Source organism: Ascaphus truei, chromosome 7 (genome assembly GCF_040206685.1).
Source record: "Ascaphus truei isolate aAscTru1 chromosome 7, aAscTru1.hap1, whole genome shotgun sequence".
Lineage (NCBI taxonomy): Eukaryota > Metazoa > Chordata > Amphibia > Anura > Ascaphidae > Ascaphus > Ascaphus truei.
In genome coordinates, this window is record NC_134489.1 from 76,821,237 (window position 1) to 76,841,020 (window position 19,784).

Consider the following 19,784-nt stretch of genomic DNA (forward strand, 5'->3'; position numbering starts at 1 on the left):
ATCTAAGAGAGCAGCACCCTCCTGGAACTTTGCAGCAGTCTGGACTGTTTTTGGACTAATATCTTACATGATTGGACTCTAAGGTTGTATCCTGACTACTTTAGGGTCAATCAGGGGACATATCTACACTCATTTTGTTTGTGACTGAGCGCCTGTAGCTGAACCTTATATAGTGTATGCATTTAAGCATTGGTAATTGTTATTGTGGAACTGATCAGCAAGTCTTTCCTATTGTTACTGTGCTCTACAGAAGAGATAATAAACCGTTCCTATTGTTATACCTCCTGCCTGGTGCATGACCTTACTGGGGGGGAGAGGTAATAGTTCTACTATGGAAAATCACCTTCAGTTCCAGGAGCCTACGGCAGATGGAGGCGCTGAACTGCTAAAGAGATATGTGGGGTATGAACCCCAGAAGCCTACTCCTGTGTCCCCACTACCATCGGTGGACGACTCGGCCCTCCTGTTACCAGCAGGTATATGCACCATACACCGTGGTAATGGCCAAATCTCCCACCGGGTGGGGGAAACACCGTTACACTAATTTGCTAAATTCTCTAAAATCAGTAGATCCGCTTAATGCCGATTCTATAAACTGGGCACACACACCATGAGGATATGTTGCTAAAAGCTTGTGAAATTGCCAAACGTAAGGCTATTCTTGTGATATTATTAACCCTTTGAGGCTTGACGCAACGTTTGGGCAAAAAAGCGAAACTGAAAAAAACAACGCAAAAAAAATGTTGCAACAGCCCTTTGGACAGTTTTTCACATCTCTAATAACCAACAAAGGAGTGACTGGGGTTAATTAAAGTTGATACAAAAAGTCCTTTGATACAAATTTAGGAAGACGGAGAACAGAACTTTTCATCCCAAGGGGCAGTACAAACGCCAAGGAGTCATACCTTAAGGTTGGAGGCAGTGGCGGATTTACCATTAGGCTCCGGACATAGGGCGGCAACATTTTGAGGTGGCAAAAATATCGCGATGGGAGGCACTTGCCTGTGGCGGCCGCCTCCTTGCTGCCGCCCTCCTTCTCCTTTCCGAATCGCTGTGATAATGCGAATGTCACCAACGTGACGTCACACTGCGTCTCGTCGCCACGGCAACGTGACGGTGCGCCGGCAAATTACGCCACAATGTCGCGGTGCCATGGCGACGCGTCGGCAGCCGTCTGAATCTCGGTAAGTAATCGGTTGCAGAGGGCTCACGCGATCCCCCGGCGTTTAATTTAAATGCCGTGGGGAAGAGCGCGGGCGCCTCTGCAACCACTGCGCCCCCTACAAAAATCTCCCGCCCCCCCTGGTGGGCGCGCCCCCCAGTTTGCCCACCACTGCATTAAACTGTGAAAATACTGATCAGGGCATTATTGCAGTGAAACTCGAATTGAGGCCACAGAACGGCACTATCACTATTAAATTAGTAACCCCCCCCCCACAAAGAGTCACAATATAACCAACCAATTATTCTGTAGAACAGAAAATCTGAGTTACTGTAAAGCACATTCAAACTCCAATATACTCATACAAAGATAATGATTAAATGTGCTGTGCAAATATTTATTTTGTATATTAAAAAACAGATACGTTATGGGCGGGCCATCATCATATCATTTCTTTTCACTCGTTGCCTGCTGAATTCTCCATGTGATCCCCCATCTCTCCTTAGTAAATGTTCCGTTTTGCGTTCTGATTTTCTTAATGTTACAGGGATATAAGAAATCCAAAACCAGGATTTCCTATATCCCTATAACTGGACAGGTGATATTAATAGTAATTATTACCCTTCTTTAATGAATCCAAAGAAATATGTACCAGTTATGAATCCACTACATATTTTGTATATATGGTGTATACCATGTATACACCAGGTATACACCACGTATACCCCGTATATATGGACAGTGTGCAGTCTGTATATATATATATGGTGTATATACAGTGTATATGGTGTATATATAGAAACCTGCAAATAGAAGATGAAAAAGATTAGCTAGGTTTTGTCCTTGGTCTTACTGTACCTTTGGGCCAGGAAGCCCTTCTCCTTCGGGACCTCTCTCTCCTTGAGCACCTTGTTGTCCTTGAGGACCCTGTTACAATAGAAATATTATCTTTAAGTGAAATAAAACAGCGAAGACGAAATTTTACTGAACGTAGAACATCCCCTTCCTTTGTAGTCTGATCTCTAGTTATAACCTGTTCTAAAATAATACAATGCTGCTACTTTAGACGATATTCCTCATAAAACCAACATTGCCTGCAGCTAATAATGAGGATTGGATTGCTGGTCGTGATCATACTGAATTTCTGTAGCTTCTTTTGTTAGTTGTGCAGCCAAAATTATGGTATGGTAACCAACAAATCACTGCTATTCACAGGAGTGCACCATCAATGGGGTTTCTGAGCCGAATATATGATATTTGTTACATGAAACAATCTTCTTTATCTTGCATCTTACTATTCCACAGTGAATATACTTCTGTAAAAAAAAAAAGGATTTTTCTTTTCTCTACTGTGAACAACTGTCAAAAGCAAGATTGATTACCACAAACCTGTCACAACATGCTTTAAAGCGAATTGAAGTTACAGAGTTTCTGCATTCCACCTTAACTGGCTTTTGGTTAAAAGAAATTGTGTTTTCCACCGTCATTTATTTTAATAAATAGCCTCAACCATCAAGATTTGAAACCGGAACCAATTCTGCTTTCAAAAAGATTTAACTGCATAAAATCAGTTTCTTCATAATACCAGCAAAGAAATATGAATATGCATAGGTTTCAAGCCGTTAAGCTGCAGACAAGGATTGTGGGTAGTGACATGCAAATTAGCAGCGGGTGTCACTTTTAGCTTCGTTCACTTTATTATATGGATTACCTAGAGCTTTTGCTTGTTGTGTTAAACAACGTATACTGTTAAACCTAGACCAAGAAAGATGCACAATCAGTGGACCCAGCAGTGGACTATTCAGTTTCAGCCTAGTCACTGATTCTGCATTGCAAAGCTCGGTTAAAAACCAAACACTATTAGGTTACGCCCCAAATTACAGTAAAGGTAGAACACCCCTGATTATATTTGCATATCTTCCACAGGTCCCCAAACCTGATTCACATACGGCTTTGACACGTCATACAAAGGTTAACCTGCCAAGAAGAATTCTGGGTACCTATACAGTATACAAATGAGAACTCAGTGGGACTGTCAATTTTATCTTTCTATCCACTTTATTGCCCTAGCCTGCTTCATGAAATGAAGACATATAATCTATGTAATGCAGCAGGCATAAACTGTAGGTTATCAATGTAATAAAGTTGATACACCTCAACCCTGTTATAACGCGATCCATTACAACGCAAATCCGCTTATAACGCGATGCCAGCGTGGCTCCCAATTTTTGTATTTACGAATACTTTACAACACGATTATTGGTATCTTAAATACTTTATTGTACAATTGATACAATTGTACATTATTTCTAACGCGGTCCGCTTATAGCGCGATGTGATTCTTTGGACCCCAATAGCGTTATAAGGTGGTTGTGTTGTATGTCTTAAGGTGCCTTAGGGTTTAACACGGTTTATATGGCCCAAAATAAACGTGCCACTTTTCCCTTTCTCAATCTGTGGAGAGGAATATCTGTAAGTATGTCGCAGATATTCGAAGTCAGAAACCCACTCGAGCAACTAGTTTACACCTTCCGGCTGGTCATCTGCAGCTTGGTTGGTGGATGTGCGTTTCAAGGCTATTCAAAGGCTACTAACTAGATATATACAATACAGTTGTGGCAGGTTAGAACCCTGAGAGTAATTCATGTATACAGTCTGCATGAATGTAGCGAAATACTTACTGCCAATCCAGGCTCCCCAATTCCGGGTGGGCCGCTAGGTCCTGACCTTCCTTGCATTCCAATATCACCCTTAAAAAAGATGTTTCCATTAATCACCCATCAACGTAAACATAAAGCAGGGAGATAGTACGCCCTTGTGCAACATAACATGAGAAACTACTGACTATAACATGTATTATGTCCTGTTGAGATTTGATTAAATAAACATAAAAACATGGGCATACTGGAGAAGTTGCGTACATGGTTTTGGGACCACATGGGTACAATTGTAACCACTTTTTTTCATTTTCAAATGTAAAGTTTGAATTCTTTCTTTAAAAAAAACAAAATGGATTTTTTTTTTGCACAAAAAGAAAAATCTTCTTAAGATGAAAAAGAAAGAAAAATAACCATCTTGTTTAACCCCTTGAGTGCCAGTGCAGCACAATGTGTTGCTGTCGTCGCCAGCACCTCTCGAGTGCTGGCGACGACAGCAACACAGGTTATGCTTACTGTAATCACGCACAGCTCTAGTGGTCTCTCAGGGACGGCTGTGCCGTTATACAAAATGCAGTGACATCTTTCCCATGCTGCAGAGGATTTTAGTCCCATCCCTTTAAATGTAGCTGATCTCCACTGCAGCCCTGGAATAATTGTCTTCACATCACACCATACTGAATAGGAGCCTTAGACCATGTAATGTGGGGTTGGATTCTGTATCGCACATAGAACATAACATGGGTGTTGACTTTACCTTAGCACCTGGTAATCCTATCCCTGTTTCTCCAGGAACTCCAGAGGGGCCGTGGGGGCCTCTATCCCCCTGTGAAGAATAAACAGTTGTTGCTACCATAAACTGTAACAGATCGTGGACTAGGGCAGGAGTGCGCAAACTCTTCTCCCTGCGCCCCCTTGTCTGCTCTCACCCCCTGCTAGCACCCTCCCCCCCCTCCACTGTTCGGCTCCGGCGTCAAATGACGCCGCGGGGTCACGATGCCATGGTGAGGGGTCACTGGAAAGTTACGGTAAGTACAGTTACAGAGGCCTCGAGCGATCCCCGGCATTTATTTTAAATGCCTTCGGGAAGCGCAGGGCCACTGTAACCGCCACGCCCCACCCCCCCAGAAAATCTCCCACCCCCCCAGAAAATCTCCCATCCCCCCAGAAAATCACGTGTCCCCCAGTTTGCGCACCCCTGGACTAGAGTTTTATCTCCATAGACCACGGCTAATATATCATAGCGAATGCCTATGCAATGTTTTAAACGAATGCATGCAAACAATGGGATAATCTCCTCATTGTTATTAGTGAATACAGGAAAGAAGGATACATTGTTAATTGTACCCACACATTGACACCAATCTTTCCTTACCTTTGTGCCTTGCAAACCATCGTGCCCTTGATCTCCCGGTGGTCCTTGAATCCCCTATATGAAAATATATAAGCATTTATATGCCACAAGTAGCTTTTGGGTGAATTAATTATATTTCATTATTCACCCATATCCCCCCCCCTGTACAATATAAAGAGAAATGGACCACATTTAAAGAAGTTAATGCATCGGGGTCACAAAGAATAACTTTTGAAATGGTTTTAAAAAACAAAACAATGGAATAATAATAACATTATACTTTTTATTATTCACATGCTGATCACATAGTACATTTTAACTAAAATACTATAAATAAAAACGTTGCCTTGCATCATGTTTTGGTCAGTAATGGTCTTTTTAGCATTGTTTATCTCACCTGCAAGCCTCTTACTCCTCTAGGGCCAGTTGGACCTTCTGGTCCCTGAAACACCACAACAAGAAGAGAACATGTTAGGCAGTAGGTATTTCCCATATAGCGATGTCCGAAACTATTCAAAAGGGAGTGAAAAATATTTTTTGCTTTTTTTCCCGATTTTCCTTCCAAATGTTTCGCCCATCCTCACAGGGCTTATAAAGTCGCCAAATCGGTAAGCTTTCAGTAAAACTGCACCAGGCAGAATTTTGCAGCAAATCTAGCCATTTCACAGATTTGTGCAAATCAGCATGTTAAACCAAATTGCAATGCACATTGGCTTAATGTTTGGTGAATTGCTGGCAAACTCTGAATTTGCTTCTTTTTTTCACGGCTCAAAAACTGCCAATTTCACATTGGTTCACAAATCTCGTGCGAGATATTTGAACATCTCTATTCCCCTATACGTTTACATGCTACAGTATACCCTGACAAGAAAGGCTGGTATTCTGCTTTCAATTTATGTGCAATATGTAAACAATGTCAGCCAATAATGAGCAGTGCTGCAGGGGGATTTCAGTATATTCTTCCATTTAAGTGAATGAGCTGGAAGGTAGCTAATGGAATAACACTGTTTACTACTACGTTTACAAAAACTGTGAAACAAATAGGCGCTACCCTTCACCTCAAATATATTGTGTGAATAATCAAATGACATATATATTAAAGTGATAAATAATATAAATTGTGACTTTATAAATTATGCAATGTGATAATAAGCACTGTGAAAAAAGTATATTAATATAAATGTGTTACTCCTTGCTCAAAACCCTCTGGTAGCGACTGTTTTCCTCTGTCCCAACGGATTCAAATTTCTTTAAAAAAAAATTCTCTTTCTCCCCCTGGATTTATGAAGAAATAACACTGCTTAAAGCATAACACTGTGGAGCAATCCAAGCGGCCATTTTTCCCCCTTGTTTTTTAACGTAGGTTTGAAGCAAGGGGTCTCTGACACTGAATCCCATTCATTTGGGGGGGGGGAGGGGCGGGCGGCACCTGCTTCCTGTGATACTTACCTCCGAAGGGGGTTCCGGTCTCTCGGCAAAGTTTAAAGCCCCCACGTCACGTGGGCCAATAGGAAGACGCACCGACTGACGTCACGGCTTCCTATTGGGAAGATTTGAAACTCCGCCATGACATGAACCCAGCAAGCGGAGGGGAGGTAAGTTTCTCGAGAAGCAGGGGGTCCTCGGAGCAGAAATGAATGGGGTTCAGCTCCGGCGACCGCGTTTCAATACATAGTAAAAAAAAATAAACAAAAATGAAAATGGCCACTTGGATTGCCGCTTTTAAATGTGATGTAGACAAAATGATTACATTTAATTTTCCTCCTTGATGTAATAGCAGTATTTAAATTGCCGGTTATTTGCTTGAGAAGGCACATTCTTTACTTTTATTATTGGAAATGTTTACCCTTTTGCTTGTGTAGAGGCCTGCAAGGCCTGCCGTGGGAGTCTCCATGGTGATGGTAGTAACAGTGGTTTGAAACCTGTGTTGCCGATTTAGATTGTGTATATCCTGGGCTATTTTTGTTGGAAATTAGGGGAACCGAGTACCGACACCTTTTTTAGGGTCAATAAGAAACTCAGTGTAGTGTTTATGATATGATTAGGCATGGAGCTAGAATACTTAATAGGAGAAAAAGAAAATGCTACCACATTTCTCAACCTAAAGCTGAATTATTTATTGTAGTTTAGATATCAGATTTTCTTATCTTAGGGTTCTTTTTCCCTATAAAAACATCCCTGTGTATTTTTACATCACTATTTTTTAAATATAACATAATTACATTATGTTCCAGTGCTATCGCAAGCACCATGAAGACAAGTTAACGTTTTTGAAAATATAATTTTTTATTGTAATTGCTCATTTTTAAGTTCTCATGTGAAGACTGATGACCATAAATGTGATTAGTTACATACCCTGTCTCCTTTTATACCAGGGATACCACACTCGCCTCTCTCTCCCTAAAGGAAAAGGTTAGAAAAATATACTTGAAATAAATCTTCCATATTAATTGATTCTGCAAATAGTATATGAAAAACTTGCTTTACACACATTCAATTTAAAATTGCTTAATTGGGTACGTTACCTGCTCTCCTTTGTACCCAGGTTTACCCTAAAAAAGAAATAGAAGATTTATGAATTCCAAAAAGACATCATTAAATATAAATTTCCTTCATAATCTATTATTTAAATAGAAATAGCTGTGTTAGTCCAGTTGTGATAGTGCAGAGTAAATGAGTCCTTCAGCATTATGGGATACCTTTATTATTTGGACTAGCAATTGATATTATAAACTTGTCTTATAATATAAATTATTAGTCCTATAAATCTAGATATAGAAAACCTCTGTATTACAGCATGATTCTGGTAATCTAAACTAAGTATCCTTGTTTATATGACACCCAACGTTCTGAAATATAGTACAATGACTAAGAATTATAACATTACAATTTAATCCGCAAAATGATTACACTCTATATTAAAGTAGATAATAGGTAGAGAAGTGTCCTTGCCCCAAAGAGTTTACAATCTAAAAAGAAGGGGGAGAGTGGAAACACAAGGTATGCTAGGCTTCTTAGACCTTTCTGTTGCCTATTCTTATTCCTGTCCTTATGGCCCAATTACCAAACTATGATACCCGTGCCAATAATTGTCCAATTCCTGCCAGCACCATTCTTTACTTTCCCCTTCCACTCCTTCAACTATTTCCATTTTCTACCAACTCATAGACATGCTTCTGGGCTATCTTCTAATTTTGACATGTGCCGAATATTAGAGCTTTATTATTCTGTTCTCTTTGTAATAATTGAAGCAGCAGTCCCGTCTGCTTGCGATTTTAGTTTTTTTAACGGAGGTGGTGGAAGGGTTCCCCTCGAGCTGTGATCCTCCGACCTCATGAAACAACCCGGTTCCCAGTGGCCGGTGAACGCTAGGTGGCTGTGTGGGGTCAGGTAAAGCTCCAGCGCCCAATAGAAAGTGACAGCATCATTGGGAAATAAAGTTGGGATTTTTTTTATTCGTGACCCGATAGCCATTTTTGATGGGTTTTTTTTGTGTGTAAAAACCAGCACAAAAAAAAACTTCATATATTTCAGGAACTCCTTTGGTTGGGGTACCACAGAGAAGCTATGGGAGACCATCCCCTCCCCAGTTCAGGTAACTTTCCAAAAATAATAATTTCTTGGGGCGAGGGGGTAGTTGCTGCTTCAAACAACTGAGAGGGCTGACTTAGCAAAAAAGTGCACGTGGGCTCACTGCGTGAGTAAAATGTCAAAACAATAGTAAAAAAACAGGCACTTTATAATGGGGGGCGGAAACATTGATCAATAAATCACACATATTTCCTTGTTAAAAAATGTGGTGAGTGCCTGTTTTCCCCATATATATTAATTCAATAAACAGAAAATATGTGGTTATATAGATTGTTTCAGTTAATACAATTATCTAATAAATCTAATATATTGCAAATATAACATATCATTATCGGTTTGTTATTTTACCTCCATGCCATCTCTTCCGGGAATACCATTGAGTCCAAATTCACCCTAAAAGCAACACAAGATTAATATATAATTTGTATTCATCTGCACTAAAAACACTTAATCTTAGTGAGCCATGGTTTGTATATTATGCCCACCATCTGACCAAGGTGCACTGCAATAGGGTGACAAATGGTCACCTGGGACTATCTACATGTTGAACTCGCGGACATTTATGGGTCTCTCTTCGGGATGTGATATTAACTTGAGAGAAGCGACAAGGGGGACAAAAAACATAATAATAAAAATATACGTGTGTGTGTGTGTACACACACACACACACACACACACACACACACACACACACACACACACGATAGATAAAGGAATTACATTTTTTAATGTTACCTTATTTCCTTTCTGACCAGAAACCCCATCATCACCTGGACGACCCTTTTTACCCTATAAAGCATGGTGAAAGCAACATTATTACATATATGATGTTATGTATATAAGTGTGTATATCGTTATGTAGTGCCACAGCTGTACTAAGGCCTCGTCCCATTGCGTGCGGCGTGAACAAGAGACGGCCATCTAAGGGGCCAGCCGCAGTCAGTGCGTGTGCGCGCTAGCACAAACTGCAATGGCGCGATCGCATGTAGGCAAGACAATACATTTGTCTTCATGCGGCTACTGTGTCACATGGTTGTCTGTGAACCAATGATAGTGAAGATAGTTTAACAAATGAGAGGGAAGTTCATTTCAACCAATGAGAGCGAAGTTACTCTTCTGGTGATACAGTACAGCAGGGCTGCACAACATACGGCCCGCGGGCCGCATGCGGCCCATCTGGCCTCTCTGTGCGGCCCTCGTTGACTCTGGCCCGGCGCCAGTTAATTAAATAAATAAAAAATAAAATAAAAAAAAGTTTTAAAAAAATGGCGGCGATTCATCCCTCCTCCCTCCCTCTCCCCGCCCCCGGGTTTTGCGGTGCGCGGGGGCAGCAGCAGCATGAGGAGGACGTGTGTTTTTTTTTCTTCAATATCAGGCTGCCGTGGAGGTCAGGCTGAGCTCATCTAAAAGGTGTGTGTGTGTGTGTGTGTGTGTGTGTGTGAAAAACGGGCTGGTGGGGGGTGGGCTGCTGACATGTGAGGGGGGGTGGGCTGCTGACATGTGAGGGGGGGTGGGCTGCTGACATGTGAGGGGGGGTGGGCTGCTGACATGTGAGGGGGGGTGGGCTGCTGACATGTGAGGGGGGGGTGGGCTGCTGACATGTGAGGGGGGGGTGGGCTGCTGACATGTGAGGGGGGGGGGTGGGCTGCTGACATGTGAGGGGTGGGGTGGGCTGCTGACATGTGAGGGGGGGGGTGGGCTGCTGACATGTGAGGGGGGGGGTGGGCTGCTGACATGTGAGGGGGGGGGTGGGCTGCTGACATGTGAGGGGGGGGGGGGCTGCTGACATGTGAGGGGGGGGTGGGCTGCTGACATGTGAGGGGGGCTGCTGACATGTGAGGGGGGGGTGGGCTGCTGACATGTGAGGGGGGGTGGGCTGCTGACATGTGAGGGGGGGTGGGCTGCTGACATGTGAGGGGGGGGTGGGCTGCTGACATGTGAGGGGGGGTGGGCTGCTGACATGTGAGGGGGGGGTGGGCTGCTGACATGTGAGGGGGGGGTGGGCTGCTGACATGTGAGGGGGGGTGGGCTGCTGACATGTGAGGGGGGTGGGCTGCTGACATGTGAGGGGGGTGGGCTGCTGACATGTGAGGGGGGGTGGGCTGCTGACATGTGAGGGGAGGGTGGGCTGCTGACATGTGAGGGGAGGGGGGGGTGGGCTGCTGACATGAGGGGAGGGGGGGTGGGCTGCTGACGTGAGGGGAGGGGGGGTGGGCTGCTGACATGTGAGGGGAGGGGGGGTAGGCTGCTGACATGTGAGGGGAGGGGGGGTGGGCTGCTGACATGTGAGGGGAGGGGGGGTGGGCTGCTGACATGTGACTGCTGACATGTGAGGGGAGGGGGGGTGGGCTGCTGACATGTGAGGGGAGGGGGGTGGGCTGCTGACATGTGAGGGGAGGGGGGGTGGGCTGCTGACATGTGAGGGGGGGTGGGCTGCTGACATGTGAGGGGAGGGGGGGTGGGCTGCTGACATGTGAGGGGAGGGGGGGTGGGCTGCTGACATGTGAGGGGAGGGGGGGGGGTGGGCTGCTGACATGTGAGGGGAGGGGGGGGTGGGCTGCTGACATGTGAGGGGAGGGGGGGGGGTGGGCTGCTGACATGTGAGGGGGGTGGGTGGGCTGCTGACATGTGAGGGGGGTGGGTGGGCTGCTGACATGTGGGTGGGTGGGCTGCTGACATGTGAGGGGGGGTGGGCTGCTGACATGTGAGGGGGGGTGGGCTGTTGACATGTGAGGGGCAGGGGGGGAAGTGATGTGAGGGGCAGGGGGGGAAAGTGATGTGAGGGGCAGGGGCGGGGGAAGTGATGTGAGGGGCAGGGGCGGGGGAAGTGATGTGAGGGGCAGGGGGGGGGAAGTGATGTGAGGGGCAGGGGCGGGGGAAGTGATGTAAGGGGCAGGGGGGGGGAAGTGATGTGAGGGGCAGGGGGGGGAAGTGATGTGAGGGGCAGGGGGGGGGGAAGTGATGTGAGGGGCAGGGGGGGGAAGTGATGTGAGGGGCAGGGGGGGGGAAGTGATGTGAGGGGCAGGGGGGGGGAGTGATGTGAGGGGCAGGGGGGGGGGAAGTGATGTGAGGGGCAGGGGGGGGGAAGTGATGTGAGGGGCAGGGGGGGGGAGTGATGTGAGGGGCAGGGGGGGGAAGTGATGTGTGGGGCAGGGGGGGGGAAGTGATGTGAGGTGCAGGGGGGGGGAAGTGATGTGAGGTGCGGGTGGGGAAGTCATGTGAGGTGCAAGGGGGGAGAGTGATGTGAGGTGCGGGGGGGGGGAGAGAGTGATGTGAGGTGCAGGGGGGAGGAGAGTGATGTGAGGTGCAGGGGGGAGGAGAGTGATGTGAGGTGCAGGGGGGAGGAGAGTGAGGTGAGGTGCAGGGGGGGGAGAGTGATGTGAGGTGCAGGGGGGGGGAGAGTGATGTGAGGTGCAGGGGGGGGGAGAGAGTGATGTGAGGTGCAGGGGGGGGGGGAGAGAGTGATGTGAGGTGCAGGGGGGGGGAGAGAGTGATGTGAGGTGCAGGGGGGGGGAGAGAGTGATGTGAGGTGCAGGGGGGGGGAGAGAGTGATGTGAGGTGCAGGGGGGGGGAGAGAGTGATGTGAGGTGCAGGGGGGGGGGAGAGTGATGTGAGGTGCAGGGGGAGGGTGAGAGTGATGTGAGTTGCGGTGAGAGTGATGTGAGTTGCAGGGGGAGGGTGTGATGTGAGTTGCAGGGGCGGGGAGAGTGTCATATTGAGGGGAGGGGGAAAGAGTGTCATATTGAAGGGAGGAGGAAAGAGTGTCATATTGAGGGGAGGGGGAGAGTCATATTGAGGGGAGGGGGAGAGAGTGTCATTAAGGGGAGGGGGAGAGAGTGTCATATTGAGGGAAGAGAGACATGGGGGGGATGCTGACTTGTGGGGGGGATGCTGACTTGTGGGGGGGGGGGGTGCTGACATGGAATGGGCTGGGGGGATGTGGAGGGGGGTATTGTGTGTTTGATGTGGAGGGGGGTATTGTGTGGGTGAGGGAGAGATGGTGGTATGAGAGATAGATGGGGAGTATCGTAAAGATTGATAGTGAGGGGTTCTGGGGGAGATATGAGGATGATGAGAGGTGGTGGAGGAGAGATGATGATGATGATGATGATGATTTAACCCGTGTGGCCCAAATTTTTTTTCCTTGGAGCAGTTCGGCCCTTCTCACTTTACGAGTTGGGCAGGCCTGCAGTACAGTAACTGATACAAAGTAACTCAATCATTTAAGTTGCATGACAGAAGGTTATGGAAATCAGCATTACTTTCTGCATGCCCAGGGCCTCATATGCTTCCAAGACAGAAGGGAATAGAACCAAAGAGAAACACCAAGCTGTGGCCATATTTAGATCCAGCCAAAATAGGCAGACAGAAGTAAAACACATGGGTACAGCTTGTATAAAACACATTTTGACAGGCTTACTAGATGATACATGCTATTACACTAAATATATTTGTCGATGGCTTCTAAATATCTATAAAACTCAATGGAATAAAATGTAGCCAAGGTTGTATGGAATGTAAAAGAATTCAAAGTATTTTCACTTTCAGGCTCTTATAACGACTATTAACATGACCTGGTCTAAAAGTATAAAAAAATGACAAATGTAACTCAAAATCAGATGCCTACTGTATTCTTTGCTATACACAAGATATACTGTATATCCTAGGGAATAAATATAAAATGTAGTAATCATGTAGCACAGGAACCATGCACAATGTCCAGAATGGAACCAATTAAAGCTGCAGTTCAGTCTTTTTTTTTTTTTTTATTTTTTTTTTTACTTCAATAGTTTCATGTGTGCAATCTCTAATTACCTAAAGAACTGTATAGCTGCAGGTCAATTCGTTCTCCATGTATTGATAGGTCGAAATTTGGTGACATAATTAGTGAAGGGATATGTTTATATTCTGCTTGTCTGTCAGTGGAAGCTCATGAATATTCATGAGCAATCCTGCACTGACACGTGCTAGAGGGAGGGCAGGGCTGACAAAGGGGTGTGCCAGGGCTTGTGACAGGACATGAAGGGGCAGTGCCTTAGCAAATGGCTGTTAAAATAGAATACAAGAAAATTGGTCTTTAATAGTTGTTTTTTTAAAAACAGAAAATGCTAAAAGTATTTTTTCTTACTACAGAACTGATTTATTAAAAAAAAACATACATGCAGGATATTGACTGAACTGCAGCTTTAAGGAGCAGGCTTACTTGTTTTTCATAATAGTACAATAGTGCAATAAACTGTGTTTGGACACGGGCGGACAAAGAGAAGAAAAGAAAAAAAGAAGGGGTGTGAAGGTTCAAGGATCAATGAATATACTACTCAGAGGTGCCACGTCAGAATTGTAATATTGTAAATACAAATCACATTTTCATGTACTCTGTGTTTGTGTGCTGTGCTGAGGATGTGATGTCATGGCTCCGCTCATGCCCGCGCTACCCCCTACGTCCGACATGCGTCCCCTAGACCACTGATCATGGCTGAAAAGGGTGCACGCGTTGCCAGGCCCTCTCGGACACGCGCGTGCACGCACTGACTGGGGCCGTACCTTAGTGCTTTAGAAGAGAGACAATACAGTACAGGGAATTATAGTACAATAAGTGCAGGAAATCCCTGCCCCGGAGAGCTTGCAATCTAAGTGGCATGATGAGAAACTTAGAGACAGCAGGTGAGGGAATTAGTGCAGTAGATGGCAGTACTTGGTAGGAGGGACTGTGGGTGTCTGACAGTAGCCATGATATAGGCTCTCTCACAGAATGTATATTCTTTGCAGACTGAAATTCCAACCTGATTATTATTGTACAGAAAAACAAAGTTCTCGCATCCTAGTAGGGAATCTCAAATTGAAACTGGTCACGCTTGTACTTGACTTCATAAATCGATCATGTCTTTCATCAACTCTGATCCGGGCTAAAAAGTTAAGAACATATATAATTTTCTTCCATTTAAAAGGAACTCAGGGAGGAGGAGGGGGGGGGGGGGAATTCCCTCTCCCAACCGGTTTTAACGCACGTGTCTTCACATGTCTTCAATGGAATGATGAACACACATGGGATCAAAGACTTTTTTTGGATTCAATCTTTTTTTATATATCAAAGCAGGGGTGGATAACTCCAGTCCTCAAAGGCTACCAACAGTTCAGGTCTACGATTGAGCCACCTGTGCTGAAGCAGGGCTATCCTGACCTGTTGGTAGCCCTTGAGGACTGGAGTTGGCTACGCTATATCTGTCGCTTCAGAGCGCACTATAATATTGGGTTTTTACAATATTTCTGACCACTTTTTGTTCAAACTAATTATAATAAATGTCTGACCAAAAAAAAAAACATTTTTTTTTTACTTGGCTCTGAATTTGGCTTCTCACTGCAGCACGTGCCTACCCATAGTCCCTTGCACTGTGGTTTACTATCGGAGTGGCTGGCAATGCATTGACCCCTTTGGCCGAGATTCATTTGCTAGCATAGCTCATCAGAAAGGGTAAAAAATCCCCTCTCTGTTACTTGGTTCCATATTCTTCAGTGCGTGACTTTAGATTTAACAAAGAATGATGAACTCATTTTCATGAACCATGAAAATAAAATGATTTGGGGATAAAAATATACAATGTGTATAATGTCGGTCTCATAGCCCCTTTACATGTAAAAGGCTTAGTAATTGAGGTACACTCAAAAAGAACCCCCAACAGACAGGCATCAGGTGTTCTCCTGTAACGCTCGCCACATGACTTGTCAGAGTATTCAGTGTTAAAATTCCCTTTTCTCAGTCACCTATATAAAATAGATCAGTTCTGAATCAAATTTGACAGATTTACTGTATTGTGGCTAATCGGTTTCACTCCATAAATTTTGAGGGTCAAAAGTGGTGAAGAATGACAAAGTTGCCCGTTTATGGACATGTCAAAACAGCACTGCTACATAGAATTGTAAAGGTATTTTACCTATCCTTTGAAACTGCAAGACTGTTTGCATTGATCTTTTTCATGACACGTATAGCCTTCAGCATGCATTTTTTTTTAAATTATTCCTGTTAACTTTTATTAGTCCTTCCAATTGAAAATGAACTAGTTTTACCTAAACTTCAACCATGCTCTGTGGGTCACCATTAATTTGCTGACAAAGTTAATCTGAAATAACATATCTACCCATGAAAATACTATATTTAGATGCAATATCTCATCCCTTAACTCCAACTGTTCTAGTTGACCTCTCTTAACCTCTGGTACCAAACGTAATTATCCTTTAATTAAAAAAAAAATCTCATTGTGATAAGATGTTTGCAATGGTGCCAAGAACGGTACTGGATTTACAAAAGAAAATAATGCCACTATGTGACCGTGTGATGTTTTATCTACTTTTGATGGTGATGTTATTTTGATGAACTACATTTAATGCATATTATGTATTTCTTAAGAAAAAGCAGAAACACCTTTTTTTTAAACTAATTGATATGGAATACACATTGATCAATAAATAATACATTTCCCTTTATGTAAACAATATCTTTAGATTTGGGGTTTATTTTAGTTTCATGCCAACTACAAGTGTTACCTATTCACAGAAACTAGATATATATGCCCTCCAAATTATAAGGGGTATATAAATAAACATTGATTGAACAGGCAAAGGCACCAAGTAGCATTTACAAAATAAAGGGAACATTGCTGTATCCACTGGTGTAAATTAATTACATTTTTATAAAACTTGCTTACAGACGTATAAAGAATAATTTCTTAAAACTATGTCCAAATACCTAATAGTGCTCACACTATAAGGGCAAAAACCATCATTTTATCATGAAAATCAGCAACAGAGGGGATTGTAATACCATTATGATGTCAAAGCAGCAATACGCATACCCTCTATTTTGTCTTCTTTTTTTCTTCGTATATATAAAGCATGTACAATGTATAATTCTACATTCTTACCTAAGATTGCAATTGTTTGGTGCTCCTGCTATAAATCTGTAAGAATCCTGATTGTGTGCCTAACATAATGGCCGCTTCAGTCAGTGTAAACCAGCAGCTACAATGTGTCCTTACATTACTAAGGTAACATTATCTATTGTTACAGTTTGCAGCTCAAACTACTGGGAATATTGACAACAGATTATCCCAAACAGGAAAGTGTTGCAAAGATCTTGCACTGCTTGGGAGGTGGGCTAAAACCTGCTATAGAAATCAAAGGATGCTATAAAATATGAAAAATGGCATTGAGTTGAATAATATTTTTTTAAATGCAGTAAGTATTATCTAATATTACAGAACCGATTAAAAAAAAAAAATCCCTTATAACATTTTAAATGTTTTGCTGCTTTAACCATTAGTATCTGATTTTGGGGACCTGCATTTAGATGTACACACATCTTCTTTAGAAATACTTTATAAATCACATCCAATATTTATAGATGAGATCTTGGAAAGTCTTTGTAGATGTAGCTAGAAGGATCATGTTCTAATAAATCCTTTTTTACTTTCTCAACAAGTTCTCTGCAGTGCCGTTCTTCTCCCTTTCACAGGGAGATCTTGTATACTTTTGGTACTGTAATAGTAACACAAAAACTGGGCCTTTCATCAGTCCCGAATATGGTTCAGTAATTCTCCTTACAGCTTTCAAAGGGTTACCTACAAAATAAATCACACCAACTACTGTTCAAAATCAGAGATTTTATGCTTTAAAAATCCAAATGCTTCCAGGGCTATAGTGGCTTCTGGATCCCTTCCGAAAGCTGCCTTCTTAGGCCAGGTTCCATAGTAGGCGCGCGTGTGCTCGCGACCAAGCGTGTTATGTCACACGCGCCTGTACTTGAAGAGATCGGTGGCCTGCAGGGTTGCGCAATGGGGCGCATGGTGAGGGCGTGCCGGGGGGGGGGGCGTGCCTGTGACGTCACGTGAGCGGTTCGCCATCATTGGCTGATCCGCGCATGTGACACGGCCGTCGCGCGGAAAATTCAAACAAGTTTGTCCTGCCACGCATTGGCCACCTTGGCGCTCTCGTGCACGTGTGACCTATGGACATGCGCATTGGCCTCCAGTTGTTTGTATTTGGCATGAGCGACATCACTCACGCCGTTGGATCCACTATGGCCGCGGCATTAACGATAATATGAAATGGTGCCTTTTTTATTCACACGGTAAGGATCTCTGAAGAAAGGGTCCCAGGGAAGGATTAAAACCGCCACCAATGGCCACCATGTCATAGAATCCACCAAAAGAAAAATAGCAATAATGACTTCATATGTAGGAATTTTATAACAATCTGACACACGGAAAAGCTTGTGTTTGGGAAACAATGCTGCATTGTAATATGAATTTAGCTCTAAAAGCATTTTGGAGAGGAGACTGTTTTACCAGTTAGAGGGTGTACTCACAGCGGATCCCGGAAGTCCTCTTTCACCCTTGTCACACGCGCAGACAGTTACCTGGGGACACTGGAAAGAAATGTTCACTATTAACAATTAACACACTACTTCACGGAAACGTGTTAGAAAAAAGTATTGCAATGCTTCAGCACTTTAGATCTGCGTTGTGCATTTAAAGCAGCAATCCAAGCACTTCTTTTTTTTATCGTTTTTAAAAAAAAAATCTACACAGGATTGAAGCAGAGGGTCTCTGAACCCCATTAATTTCAACTCTGGGGACCCCCTGCTTCCAGAGATACTTACCTCCGTAGGGGTTGCCGTTAGCGGCTCTGCTTGGCTAGCAGGGATCAGGTAACGGCGGAATTTCAAAGCTCACATGCCCTGAGGGCCAATAGGAAGCCATGACATCATCAGGTTGGGCTTCCTATTGGCCCATGTGTCACAGGAGCTTTAATCCTTTAAAGCCCAACTGGAATGACTACTGGCACACCCCTACGGAGGTATGTATCTCCGGAAGCAGGGGGTGCCCGGAGCTGGAATGTTCCTTTTAAATGGCTGTAATCATATTTATCTTGTCCTGCAATGCTTAAACTAATCATAACCCATTCTGTCCTACCTCACACATTTGGAGAATACATTTAACTAACCAATATAATTTAAAACATTTCCGCCATCAACGACCCTTGTCTTTCAATGCTTTGCAGTCCTCACTAGAAATGTTGGGGTTAAACTGGGAGTATTATATTAAAAATGGGATTATTAAACATGGACTATACAATAAAAAATGTTCAGTCCAAAAACTAATGTTGAATTAGTTTGACCTTTGCACCAATAATAATAATAATAGCATGTTTTTGTATAGCGCTGCTAGTTATACGTAGCGCTTTACAGAGACATTTTTCAGGCACAGGTCCCTGCCCTGTGGAGCTTACAATCTATGTTTTTGGTGCCTGAGGCACAGGGAGATAAAGTGACTTGCCCAAGGTCACAAGGAGCCGATACCGGGAATTGAACCAGGCTCCCCTGCTTCAAACTCTGTGTCACTCAGTGTGTTTTACTCACTGAGCCACTCCCTCTCCAATATAGACATTAACTTTAAAACAGCAGTCCCGCTTAGTCATGAACTATAAGAAATGTACAACAGTAATCCTGTGATTATACTTGTGTAAGGAATTCCTACTCTTGGACTGTTAATTGAAGGATTTCAGGGTGCCTTCTACTGGTAGCCTGGGGTTATATATCAAGCAAGATCTAATGTGGGGAAGGTTGGGCCTATAAGTACATCAGTGTTTCTCAACCTATTTTTCTACAGGGAATCCCTATTGAGATGATCCAATTTCTGGGGTACCACTATAACTGGCTAGGAATTGACAAAAGTATTTACAATATAATTTTACAGCAAAAATGACAGTGTTATCACAATTGCTGTTTGTAAATGTCATTGTACAATTCAGGGTTTCCACTATTTTAAATGAAATGCAAACATTTTTATCAGCAATAAATTCTCTTGCTGTCGGTAGTGTGGCTGCAAAACATTGCAACATTAAAGTGTATACACTAAAATAACATTGCAATTTGTTTTTCTACTGGGCACCCTTAAGGTTAGAATGAGGCACCCCTGGTGATATGACACCCTGGTTGAGAAACACTGCTCTAGATTAATACATA

General features: G+C 43.7%; 1 protein-coding gene across 1 annotated transcript in view; it reads right to left on the reverse strand.

Moving 5' to 3' along the window:
- COL28A1 (collagen type XXVIII alpha 1 chain) overlaps positions 1-19,784 on the reverse strand; it is a 71,450-nt gene that overhangs the window by 38,079 nt on the left and 13,587 nt on the right. Inside the window, exons 5-14 of the mRNA XM_075609137.1 lie at positions 18,126-18,185; positions 9,500-9,553; positions 9,113-9,157; positions 7,699-7,725; positions 7,529-7,573; positions 5,571-5,615; positions 5,195-5,248; positions 4,577-4,645; positions 3,844-3,912; positions 2,021-2,089 (exon numbers count right to left, since the gene is read on the reverse strand). Coding sequence (XP_075465252.1) covers positions 2,021-2,089; positions 3,844-3,912; positions 4,577-4,645; positions 5,195-5,248; positions 5,571-5,615; positions 7,529-7,573; positions 7,699-7,725; positions 9,113-9,157; positions 9,500-9,553; positions 18,126-18,185 — 537 coding nt within the window. The remainder of the gene's footprint in view (positions 1-2,020; positions 2,090-3,843; positions 3,913-4,576; positions 4,646-5,194; positions 5,249-5,570; positions 5,616-7,528; positions 7,574-7,698; positions 7,726-9,112; positions 9,158-9,499; positions 9,554-18,125; positions 18,186-19,784) is intronic.